General features: G+C 41.2%; 1 protein-coding gene across 2 annotated transcripts in view; it reads right to left on the bottom strand.

The window, feature by feature from the left end:
* The window catches only part of zfhx4 (zinc finger homeobox 4), a 120,368-nt gene that overhangs the window by 77,744 nt on the left and 29,669 nt on the right, over positions 1-12,955 (bottom strand). For both annotated transcript variants that reach the window (XM_058059539.2, XM_058059540.2), the window contains 4 exons: positions 7,268-9,788; positions 6,958-7,170; positions 6,438-6,738; positions 2,681-3,222 (listed from right to left, as the gene is read on the bottom strand). In XM_058059539.2, coding sequence (XP_057915522.2) covers positions 2,681-3,222; positions 6,438-6,738; positions 6,958-7,170; positions 7,268-9,742 — 3,531 coding nt within the window. In that variant the 5' untranslated portion in view covers positions 9,743-9,788. The remainder of the gene's footprint in view (positions 1-2,680; positions 3,223-6,437; positions 6,739-6,957; positions 7,171-7,267; positions 9,789-12,955) is intronic.

The raw sequence follows: 12,955 nt of genomic DNA, 5'->3' as shown, positions 1-12,955 counted from the left end.
GCGTCCAACTGTGTTCTTAATGTATTTTTACCACACAAAAAAAACTCCCTGTTAGCATGATGCTAAAAAAAAGTTACGCCACCTGTCTCATAAATGTTAACGCAAAACCTGTTTTTATGGTTTTACATATATAAAACAATTAAGGAACATTTAAGTTGATTTTTACCTACACTGACAACAAAGACTCGATGTGGCAGCGAGATCAACACCACCACCTTCCTGTTTTGCCATGAGTTATTATAGTTTTCGCTTAGTCTTCCTTATTAAAATGCTGGCACAAATTTATTGCGTGCCATTTTGGGTTATTTTGTACAACAGTATTAGTGCTGAATTAAAAAAAAAAAATTAATAAAGTCATAAAATTGACAAGAATAAATTTGTAAATTTAGAAAAATAATAATAAAAGTTCATTTTGAATTGTTTTCTGCATGTAAAATTACAATTGTATACTACTGTATGTATTAGAATGAATTAATTGGGTAAAATTTATTTGGTTAGAGTACATTTCGGTTAGTGTTGGACATTCTGCAACAAATTAATGATGCTAACCAAGGTTCCACTGTAAATAATTTTTTTAAAAAGAGTACAAATTACCGTGTTTTTTTTAGGCTATTATTAAAAAGCCCAAAATCGGATTAAAAAAACAAAACACCCACTGTAACTTTACAGTGATTAATCGAATCACCACCAAATTTGGTACACAGCTTTAGGGCACTAACAAGCACATTTGAGCAAAATCGGTAAAAAAATATATTAATTATATGCATGGTAGCAACCAAAAGTGTCATAAATGTCCTGTCGGATCCCAGTGAGGGTGCCCAAATTTTTTCGTATGGTCCTACTTTTCTCTCTTAAGGACAGGGAATGCCATTTTTTCCAAATAAGGCCAATAGCTTCCGACACTAGCACGTCCCCGGACACTCATTTACTTCATGTCCATGCGCTGCAAATGTCATTTGTCTCTTTCGCTGGAAAAAAAGGACACTTTCAAATTCCCCTTAGAAGTGCTCCGTCTGTGCTACAAAGCAGTCATAAAAAAAAATCTCCTGAATATGCTTTTTGTTTTGTATCTTCAAATGGTTTCCCATGCCATAAAGATTTTCTGTGTTTCCAAAAAAACAGATGGTGAAGTCATCAACACTCGGATCTTTTATGCGCCGGGCCAAGCTACCTCCATTCCCATGTGCTTTTCACCTCTGCCAATACATGAAAGAGGTGGTGTTTTTTCTGGTCAAATAAAAGAAATGATTTTTTTTTTTTCTACCACTCCTTGCCTTCGCTCCCACTCGCTTGGCTTTACTAGCACATGTAGCACATGTCCAAGGGTAAAATAGTGGGACTTGTGCCAGAGGCATTAAAAATCCTCATCTGTGGAACACATTTGTTGAGGCCTGTGGGGTCGGTGGGTGGGTAGATGAGGTTTTGCGGTGCAGAGGGTGCATTGAGCGGGCACTGGGCTGGCCTTGGTTTACAGATTCTGACTAAAATAGAAATGTTCTGACCGAAAAGTTCTTTGGGACTGTTTGTCCTAATGGGGGTTGTTAAAGGGTTCTTGAGCTTGTATTAATAAAATATCTGGGAGTTGCTTGGAATAAATCACATTTAAAACAGCATTCAACTCAATCTGAAACAGTTAATCGATGATTAATCGATTATCCAATTAATTGACGACTATTTTGGTTACTCATTTTCTGATATGTTATGGACCAAACATGGTCCCTCGAGGGCTTAGCCAATTATTAAATTAATCGAAACAAGTTTCAGATTAATCGACGAACAAAATAATCTAGCGGACATTCTTTCCAGGTCAACTGTTTTAAATATTCCCAAAAATGAGAACAGAATTATTCCATGGAATCGGGTACTGGGCTGGTTTGTTTACAGATATTGACTAAAATAGAAATGTTCTAACCAAAAAGTTCTTCGGGACCGCATTTAAAACAGCATTCAACTCAATCTGCAACAGTTAATCGATGATTAATCGATTATCCAATTAACTGACGACTATTTTGGTGTTTGATTACTTGTTTTTCTGATAAGTTGTGGACCAAACATGGTCCCTTTAGGGCTTAACCAATTATTCAATTAATCGAAACAAGTTTCAGATTAATCGACGAATGAAATAATGTAATGGACATGCTTTCCAGATTAACTGTTTTAAATATTCCCCCCAAAAAAGCCTGAATTTATGAATCAGCCACAGATTACTCTTGAGATGGATTATTATTTCTTAATTCATTTGTTATACGTTAAATACTATGACGATTAATTAATCTTCAGATTAATACTCACAAAAAACATGGCCCCACTCAATTATATCTGTATGTATTTTTTTTTTACTTTTTTGCACTTCCCATGTGGTTCTTCTTGACTCATTATTTAGAGTGCTGACTAAAAAAACAAAAAAATTAATTTCCGATTATTTGAAACACTTGATTAATATTTAACAACAATGCCAGCTGTTATCCTCTGCAAAGGCAGTGACCTTCCCCATCTTAGTCGCCCCATTCTCATGGGAACTTTTAATACTTCAGATAAGACTTCATAAACAAAAGCATGAAACTAAACTTAGCTTGATTCTAGCGAGCCCTCCTTGTCGTGCATTGCAAGGTTTTCCCAACTTGTTGAATGATTCACTGATCATTTGATGTAAACAATGATATGGAGGGAGGGTTTTTACCTTGTAAAGTCGTATCGCAGCCTCATGCCTCTGGTTGGTGGTGTGTAGCCTCAGTTTATCCACGCTGTTGCTGTAGTAGTCACAAGCGTTACACTTGAGGTGCACGGGGTTACCGATGGCCACGCACTTTAATCTCCATTGGTTGGCTTTGCCTCCCTCCTTGATGTGGGCCACCAACTGATGCTTCTGCATGTGCTTGTCCGTCTTGCAGTGCAGCTGAAAGTTAGCCTTGAGCTGCGTGTTGTAGCTGCACAGCTTGCATTGGTAGACGTCGCCGACCACGCAGCGCCACTCCTCTTCGGGCAGCGAACGCTCCGTGTTGACGTGGGCATTAAGAGCCTCCAGGCTATCCGTGGAGTAGCAGTTGCACACGGCGCACTGGTAGAGGCGCAGAGACGGGTCGCTAATAGGCGGCGACAGGGACGAGAGGCACGGGTCCGATGAGGACATGCCACCCATTGCACCTGAGGACACCAGCGAGAGGTCGTCGGCCATCAGTTGACCACTGGCGAGACGCAACTCCGCTGATAGGTCGCTGTTCGCTAAAAAGAAAGTCAATAAAGATGTCATGTTAGCACGGCGCAACAGGAAGTAGTTTTGTGTATAAAACACTATAAAAGCAGCAAAATGAATAGCGAATATAGTGAAAGGAATGGGAGTCGACAGTAGGGAGTCCTCCATGCGGGCTTCTTTTACACAAAAGGATTTGATAAAATAAACCCTCACAGACGACTAGGGCTCCTTACAAAGTCTCGTCTATAAAAAAAAAGCCCTAATAGGATTGAATCAGGATCAATTACAATCATCCTTTTCAAGTTGCTAACTCGCTCATCAGGTAGCTTTAATTACTCCTCTCAGCGGTGGTGGTGGGACAACGCTTTTAAAGCTGCGGGCTTTTCTTTCTCTCACACACACACACACAGATTTGAAAAGACTTTCTTCTGCCCACCCAGCCCTGAAAATGAAAAAAAAAAACACCACTCATAAAAATGTAATTTGTTTGATCCCATCATTGACCCTCTGTCTACGCTTTCAAAACGCATAAATTAACACTTTATTTGGAGCACAAAGAGGACAAATTGAAATATTTCTGCTATATATTGTACCAATCAGTGTGTTGTGTGTTGTATAGTGATGTAGAACCACGTTAAAAAGCCGTAGCATTTCTGTATGTGGAATCAAACTATGGAATGGATTGAGTAAGGGACTCAAACAATGCACAACGATGAGCCAATTCAAGAAACAATACAAGCAGTTGATGTTCACTATATCACTATATTGACAGTTATGACAGTTACTACGGTACCCATTATGTCATTGTATGGTCATATCACCTTGTACTTCGGTACGTGACAAAAATAAAATTAAAAAAAGAAAAAAAACTATAATAAAAAAAACTAATAAACTATATTAGGAAAGCAGGAAGTGAACAAATGTAACAGTTACTGATCGTAAAAGTACCAAAGTACCGAAGTACGAGGTGATATGACCATACAATGACAATATATGACCATACGTGAAAGTAAAAAAAATAAAAATAAAAAAAGCTATATGAGGAAAGCAGGAAGTGAACAAATGTAATACATGACAAAATAATAATAAAAAAATAATAAAAAAATAAATAAAACATTTAAAAAAAAAAAAAAAATTTAAACTATATTAGGTAAGCAGGAAGTGAACAAATGTAATACATGACAAAATAATAATCGATAATAATACATGACAAAAATAAAATAAAAAATACTTTTTTTTAAATAATTTAAAAAAACTTAAATTATATTAGGAAAGCAGGAAGTGAACAAATGTAATACATGACAAAATAATAATTGATAATAATAATACATGAAAAAAATAAAAAATAAAAAACATTAAAAAAATAATTTAAAAAAACTTAAATTATATTAAGAAAGCAGGAAGTGAACAAATGTAATATATGACAAAATAATAATCGATAATAATAATACATGACAAAAATAAAATCAAAAATAAAAAACATTTTTAAAAAATAAAAAAAAACTTTAATCATATTAGGAAAGCAGGAAGTGAACAAATGTAACAGTTAGTGATTGTAAAAGTACCAGATGGGGGGGTAGGATTTAATAAGCTGTGAACTGATTATGTGATGCATTCAATTGCAATCTGATGCATGTTCAAATGAAATAAAACCATTACCGTTACAATTTCTACCCATGGTATTTAACCACAGCATAAAACAACCCCCGCCGCCACCATGCAAACCCTTATGTACAGCTGTAGTCGCTATAGGGAGCTGCTTGTTATCAGTGTAAATCACCAAGAGTACATCTGCTGGCTGGGCTGTGACCTCCACACTGTGTGTAACACTGCAGGGTCATTGTTAAATCTCCCTCGCTCCTACGGGAATCCACTTCCTGCTGTGTGCCAGCATGTGTGTGTTATGTGTGTTCTCTCCATTGTGTGTGTGTGGAAAGGTGGGGTGGTAGGGATTAAACTGATTTAAGAAAATTACAAATGAAAGATTAAGAATAACTCTCATGTGGCGTCTCATAATCATTTTTTAATCAGCGAGGGGTCAAAGAGAAGGAGACAATGGCGGAGAGACAATATGAGACTAGAGATAAGGGGAAAGGGAAAAAAAGGATAGAGATAAAAATGCAAATGAACAGAGGAGATACTAAACAAAAAAACACTGATAATAACAGATGGGATCAATTGGTTGAATAAATGAATCAAAGAAATGAACAAACTGCCGCCACAAGGTTGTTGACGGGCGATTTGACAAGTTTACAGTGAAGGGAACAGAGTGAAGGCTTAACGTGCCAACACACAGTTGCAGAAATCTGCTGGAGAAGGAAGGACGATGGGTCCCACATTCAAACCAGTTACATTATTCATTCATTCATCGCGTGGTTGCTGGAACCTATCCACACAGAGATGGCCGAGGGTGGAATTGAACCCTGGTCTCCTAGCTGTGAGGTCTATGCGCTTAGTTAAGTCATTAATAAAGCTAATATCAATATATAATGTAAGGACAACGTACAAAATACAGTGCCTTTGTCTCAAAAAAACAATTGTTTGTAAACCAAAACAACTTTCCGTATACCTTGGTTTTCAATGAAAATTATTGCCGTCTTGGTTATCACACCAAACACTGCACTTGACAAGGTAGTCAAGTGCCAAAACACGGCGTCCCTGCATTGGTGCCTCAATCTCTGACAAATAGATGGTTGTTTTTACATTGGAACACTATAGACAGATTCCAGCCAGGGAATTTATGAATTATCTGTATTACATGAGTGGGTTATTTGTTAACAGAATAAACTAAATAACTGTATCTGTTGCCTTTCGAGTCCCCGAAAAACCCACGCATGCACAAGGAGAACAAGCAAACTCCACACAGAGATGACCGAGGGTGGAATTGAACCCTGGTCTCCTAGCTGTGAGGTCTATGCGCTTAGTTAAGTCATTAATTAAGCTAATATCAATATATAATGTTAGGACAACATATAAAATACATTGGTTTTGTCTAAAAAAACTATTGTTTGTAAACCAAAACAACTTTCCGTACACCTTGGTTTTCAATGAAAATTATTGCTGCCTTGGTTATCACACCAAACACTGCACTTGACAAACTAGTCAAGTGCCAAAACAGGCGTCCCTGCATTGGTGCCTCAATCTCTGACGAATAAATGGTTGTTTTTACATTGGGACACTATAGACAGATTCCACCAGTTGCATTAAATTGATTAAGAAAAAGTTAACTTCCAGTTCTACTTACCAAGCCCAGATCCAAGAGCACTTGCTGTTGCAGCATCGAGCTGGAAGGGGTTGATGCCCATCATCTGGGCATCAGGGCCACCGCCGCCGCCAGCTGGGTTCTCCAGTTTGACGCCCGCCAGGCCGATGTTTTGAGCCAGGTAGTACTGGTACAGCTCCGCCTCGGCCGGTGCTAACCCCAAATGGAGGCTGTGCTGGATCTGCTTCATGTTCTGCTGCAGCAGCATCATGTTGTGCATGTGTTTCTCACTCGTCATATGGATTCGCAGGTTTCGTGCCACATTGGTCTCATAGTCGCAAACCTGTCGTAAAAAAAAAAAAGACGCGTGACTTAGTCCATTTGTAGAAATATTACATTATTTCAAGTGAGGTTATGCTAGGATGCGTGACACATTTTTAAATGACTCCAGGTCACATGGTTTTTGCGGTGAAAAAAAATTACCCAATGACGCAGAGTGAAATAACTATCTCATTGTATTACATCTCAGTGTACTACAATGGTACTCTGTTGACTTCATTACCTCACATCGCCAAGTCGGCTTCTGCTTGGGTTTGGATGGCGACGGTGCGCCGCATCCTCCGCCGAGTCCCGCGTTGGCTACTGTGTTGGCATGGTTGTGGTTGTACTGCACCTCGCTTCCGCCGTTCTGGAGTGTTTGGACGTTGTTCAAGTGCTTGTCCGACTGCATATGGATGCTAAGGTTGCCTTTGGTGGTGGTTGAGTAGTTGCATACCTAAAAATTAGACATAGTGAAATAAGACTGAGGAGTATATTTTGATTATTATTGTTATTATGTTCTTGTCAGATATGATAAATAAAATTGGACAGACCTCACAGCGGAAAGGCTTGTATCCACAAGTATAGCTTTCCCCCCTGGCTAAACGAGGGTGAGGCTGTCCTGTTCGGCAGTAAACGCACGATCCTCCGGACTCCGGATGTTTCTCCTTCATGTGAGCATCCAGCGTCTGCTGGTACTTGTAGTGCCAGTTACACTTGGGACACTTTAGCGTCTTGCAGGAGTTCCTCGAATGCATCATGGTCATGTGGCCTCCGAGAGAACGCGACGATCCCAGGACTGTGTCACACTTCGGACACTCAACACCGCTTCCTGGGGAACCTTCGCCCGGACCGGGGGTACCGGGTGTACCGGGGGTTCCGGGGGTACTCGGATTTCCTGCGTGTTGATGAGGAGGTCCGGGACTCTCGTCATCCCTACGAATCATCATCAAGTCAAGAGGGTGGGACGATGGCGACGACCCTTCCCGTCCGGCTTCGGTCATCAAGTCATTACTGGTCTCCCGCTCTCGGGCATCTGCCAGGGCAGCACACAGACGAGACTTATCCATCTCCAGCTTCTCGCACATGGGCAAAGAAGAAGAGGAAGTGGATGCAGAACCTTTGCTGTCGCTGTTAAACATTAGCACACTGTTGGAAAGGGGGGAAATACTTTGGTTTAAGAGAGGGAAATCTTTGCTACTGGTGCTATTGGCCCGTTGGCCTTTCAGAACTACGCTCATCGCCTGCTCGTCTTCCTCGTCCACTTCATTGTCTACTCCACCACCGTTGGAGTAACCATCGTCATCCTGCTCTGGACTTTGTTCTCCAACTGTACCGGGTTCCCGCTTCACGAGCGGGTAGTGGCTCAGGTCCGGCCCATTGGGTTGCAAAGTGCACGTGTCCCTAATGTGGCCCCGACTGTCACTATTAGAGTTCCGGGCGTCCATGTTGCCACCAGCAGCAGCAGCAGCAGAACTCCCGCTGGAGGTTCTATGGGCACCAGCCCCTCCCCCGAGGTTTGGGTTGGTCTCAGCCTTTGGCATGGTTTGGGTTCGGGGATTTTGGTCATTGGAGGAGCTGCTGGCACTACCCTTCAGGAAAGCGAACCCCGCCTGAAGGGAATCGGTGTTCTCCCCAGTACTGTGGAAAGCGTTCCACAAACCGCGAAGCCCGGTGTCCGGCCCTAGGAAATTGGCAGGTGAGGGAAAGTGGGATAGCACAGATACAGGGGTTTTTTTTGGTTCCAGAAAGCTTATAAGAGGTTCTTTGTCCTTGCCGATGCCCTGTATGATGGCGGAGACGTGCTTGTTGCTCAGCAGCTTCTGCTCCTGCTCATTCAGGGTCATGCGGTGGTCATGGACGGCGTGTGTCACGAAGGAACGGCTATAGCCAAATGAGAGCTTGCACAGGAAACACATGAGCACTGGCTTTCGCCGACCGTCGGCCACGCAGCCCTCAAACTTGGACAAGTCCACATTGTTGGGGACATCTTTGGACACACAGGAGTTTTTGGCTGCACCATCCCCCGTTAGATAGTCTTTGTCGTTCTTGTGGCGGAGGTCATAAACACGGAAACTGTGCAACACGGGACCGGCGCCCGACCGCCCTCCTGTTGAGGTATTTGATAAGGAGGGCGGGTCGGCCACCGACGATTTAGTCCCCAATGATGAGGCGATGTGGAAGGAGTTTATGATCTGGGGATAGAAGGACATGGGTGCAGCAGGCTGCTCCAACCGCTCCCCCCCATGGCTCAGACCGCTTTGGCCGGTGGCGGACTGGGCGTTGGGGAAGTTCTGGGAGGATAGCAGGCCCCTGAAATGGACAGCCCCAGGGAGCCCTCCCTGGTTGCCACGCTGCTCTTTGGAATCCTCCAGGATGAAGGCAGATCCATCCGGCTGGTAGATGATCTCACCGCACAAGTTCTCCACATCGCTTTCTTCGTCCATTTCGCTGTTTAGCTCCCCTCCATCGACCGTACGCTCCGCTTCTTCTTCATCGTCGCTCTCCTCTCCTACCATCCCTTCGAGTTCGTCGACATCTTCATGACCTCCCGTGGTAGGCAGTCGCGCGTTGGGGCAGTGGTGCTCCATGTATTTTTGTAAACTGGAGAAGGAGCCGGAACATTCGTTGCAGGGGATCTCCTTCGCCGGCGCCACGGGAGATGTGGCAGGGGCCGAACAGTCCGAACCCAAAGCTGCTCCTCCTCCTGCTCCTGGTAAAGTCCCGGTAACACTCCCTTTGTTACCGGTTGTAAAGCTTTCTCTCCGACTCTGCTCTGTCACGGAGTCGATGGTTGCACTGACAAAAGTGGGGGTCGCCGTGGACCTCAGCGGGCTGACCGTGGGCTCTCCGAGGCCGTTCTCCATCTCTCTGGCTACAGGTGACGTTTGGTTGTTATTAGCGTTGTTGCTGTGGGTGACACCTGTCTCCATGGCCACAACGGAGTTCTCCTCAGCAGCATCCAGCCTCTGGCCACCATGTTCCTGCTGCCGTGATGAGACCATATGGGGAGAGTCACAAGTTGCCATGACGACCTCTACATAGGGATCTCATCTCATCCGGCCTGGCAGGGACCTGAGTAGAGCAGAAAGGATGATCAGCTTCCGTGGAAGTTTTAAGAACACTTCAGGACCGGCACTCCAAAAGTGGATTTGATTTGAAGGAGTCACTTGACAACAGGAGTTAATTAGACAGCATATATTTAGCTCCTTTATGCCAATCTCATATTTGTAATCAATCCTCCGGACCCTTTATTTCCTTGCGTTTTTACCAAGGGACGCATCAAATGCGCCCACACATATTACCGCAGATAATGCTTATTTCATTTTGTAATAAAAAAAACAAAACAAATGAGACATATCGAGACAGCAATTTCTAATAAGCAAAAACTGCTTGAGAACCGGGCTGCACGGTGGTCGAGTGGTTAGCGCGCAGACCTCACAGCTAGGAGACTGAGGTTCAGAACAGATACAGAGTTATTTAGCGTGCTGTTAACAAATAACCCACCCATGTAATAAAGATAATTCATAAATTCCCTGGCTGGAATCTGTCTATAGTGTCCCAATGTAAAAACAACCATCTATCCGTCAGAGACTGAGGCACCAATCCAGGGACGCCTGTTTTGGCACTCGACTAGCTTGTCAAGTGCAGTGTTTGGTGTGATAACCAAGGCATATCTATGGCAATAATTTTCATTGAAAACCAAGGTGTACGGAAAGGTGTTTTGGTTTACAAACAATTGTTTTTTTTTGGACAAAGCCAATGTATTTTGGATGTTGTCCTTACATTATATATTGATATTAGCTTTATTAATTACTTAACTAAGCGTGTAGACCTCACACCTAGGAAACACAAGTTCAATTCCACCCACGGCCATCAAAACTCCGATGTACAATATTCTACATAATACAGCTATACTGTCTTTGAAATTTGAAGGGTGTACTCACATTTCAGATGATAATAAAAAAACATGCAATGGAGTGCCTAGTTACATCTAAAATGTTTGTTTGTAGATAAGTGGTTAGCACGCAGGCCTCACAGCAAGGAGACCCGAGTTCAATTCCCCCCTCGGCCATCTCTGTGTGGAGTTTGCATGTTCTCCCCGTGCATTCGTGGGTTTTCTCCGGGTACTCCGGTTTCCTCCCACATTCCAAAAACATGCTAGGTTAATTAGCGACTCCAAATTGTCCATAGGTATGAATGTGAGTGTGAATGGTTGTTTGTCTATATGTGCCCTGTGATTGGCTGGGTGTACCCCCGCCCCTTGCCCACCTTCTCTTCTCAGGTACCTTGCGTGTAAATGTAATGACATTCAAAGAGAGCTTTAAAAAGGGCCATATTGACCTTTAACCTCATCCACCTGCTGCTTAATTCTGTCTTTGCCACTCTCACTCTCTCTCTCTCTCTCTCTCTCGCTGGCTCACGACAAAGCTACAAAGCAATTAGAGGATTAATCCGCACCAATCCAGGGCCAAACAAAGCCAGTGGGAGGGACAGTAAAAGCGTGAGGAATGAAATCAAACGTGCGAGTATGTTTGCGTGTGTGTGTGTGTGTGTGTGTGTGTGTGTGTACGCGCTATAAGCATGTCTAATCTGACATATCCGAGAGATGATTCCATGAGGACTAGTGATAGATTAAAAAAGAAATTATGTTTTTTCTCCGTTTCTAGCCTATTTAATAAATTTTTTTACGCATGTGACAAAAAAAACAGTTACTGATCGTAAAAGTACCAAAGTACCGAAGTACGAGGTGATATGACCATACAATGACAACCCATTTATGTCACTGCATTTGTTCACTTCCTGCTGTCATAATATAGTTTAAGTTTTTTTATTATTTTTTTAATATATTTTTTTATTTTTTTATTTTTTATTTTTGTCATGTATTATTATTATTATTATTTTGTCATGTATTACATTTGTTCACTTCCTGCTTTCCTAATATAGTTTTTTTCATTTTTATTTTTTTATTGTCACGTACCAAAATACGAGGTGATATGACCATACAATGACATAATGGGTTGTCATTGTAAAATAAAATAATTAAAAAAACATTAAAAAAATAATTTTAAAAAGTTAACCTATATTAGGAAAGCAGTAAGTGAACAAATGTAATACATGACAAAATAATCAATGATAATAATGACAAAAATAAAAAAATAAATACAATAAAAAAACATTTAAAAAATAAGTAACAAAAACCTAAACAATATTAGGAAAGCAGGAAGTGAACAAATGTAATACATGACAAAATAATAATCAATAATAATAATAATGACAAAAGTTTTTTTTAGCTGAGCGATGCAAATTGTGCTAACTTGCTATGAGAAATGACAATTATTCCTGCACGACAGAACCCCCCCCCTCCCAAAAAAAAATAAAACTACAAGCTCACGCCTGTCTCCCGATGAAGTCACCCTTGTAATTGCGGAGAAATTAGTAGCAATGAGCTGCTTTACGTTCTAAACAAGCCGCATGTTCAAACAAGCCATAAATATGTGTTACTACTGCAGGAATGCGTGACGTTATCACAACATGAAACACAGTGTTTGCAACGGTTTGCGTCTCGGTCACACCGATGTTCCTCTCGATCAGGGATTCCAACCACACGATTTGAGGACACATTGCATGCATTGCATATTTAATAAGAATAAAAGACATTCGGAATTTGATTTTATGATAAATAACACTCCGGAAAACCAACCCACACAACAAATTAGGTCCTGAACCTCAGTTTGAGCACCCCTGCTGTACAAGACAATGGTTTGGTTTGGCTTTAGACCCTAATATGGTACGCTAAATGTCAAATAAAAATTAAAAACAGTATAATTATATGATATTAGTTGCATTGTTTTACTGATGTTTCTTGTTGTTGTGGACCACAGCATAACACAGCAAAAGAGCATGAAGATCAAATCTAACCACAGCTTGTCAGCACGTATTAGAAACAAGATGTTTTCGAACAGTTGCAGCACATGTGAGAGAGTGAATTTTAATTTCATGAAGGGAAAATTAATCTTTTGGCAAAATTGATGGTAATTATTTAATTTTATTTGAACATGTATCAGGTTACAATTGAGTGTAGGAAGAAGCAAAGCTTATTAAATCATGGTACTTTTACTGTTGTATTTGTTCACTTCCTGCTTTTCTGATATAATATTTTTTTTTAAGATTTTTTAATTTTTTTTAAATTATTTTTAAAAAATTATATATTTTTTATTTATTTATTATTTATTTTTCGG

Source organism: Doryrhamphus excisus, linkage group LG5 (genome assembly GCF_037039965.1).
Source record: "Doryrhamphus excisus strain RoL-2023G ecotype Guam linkage group LG5, RoL_Dexc_Guam_v1.1, whole genome shotgun sequence".
Classification (NCBI taxonomy): Eukaryota; Metazoa; Chordata; class Actinopteri; order Syngnathiformes; family Syngnathidae; genus Doryrhamphus; species Doryrhamphus excisus.
Note: the sequence above shows the minus strand (reverse complement) of the source record. Positions and strands in the feature narration are given on the sequence as shown.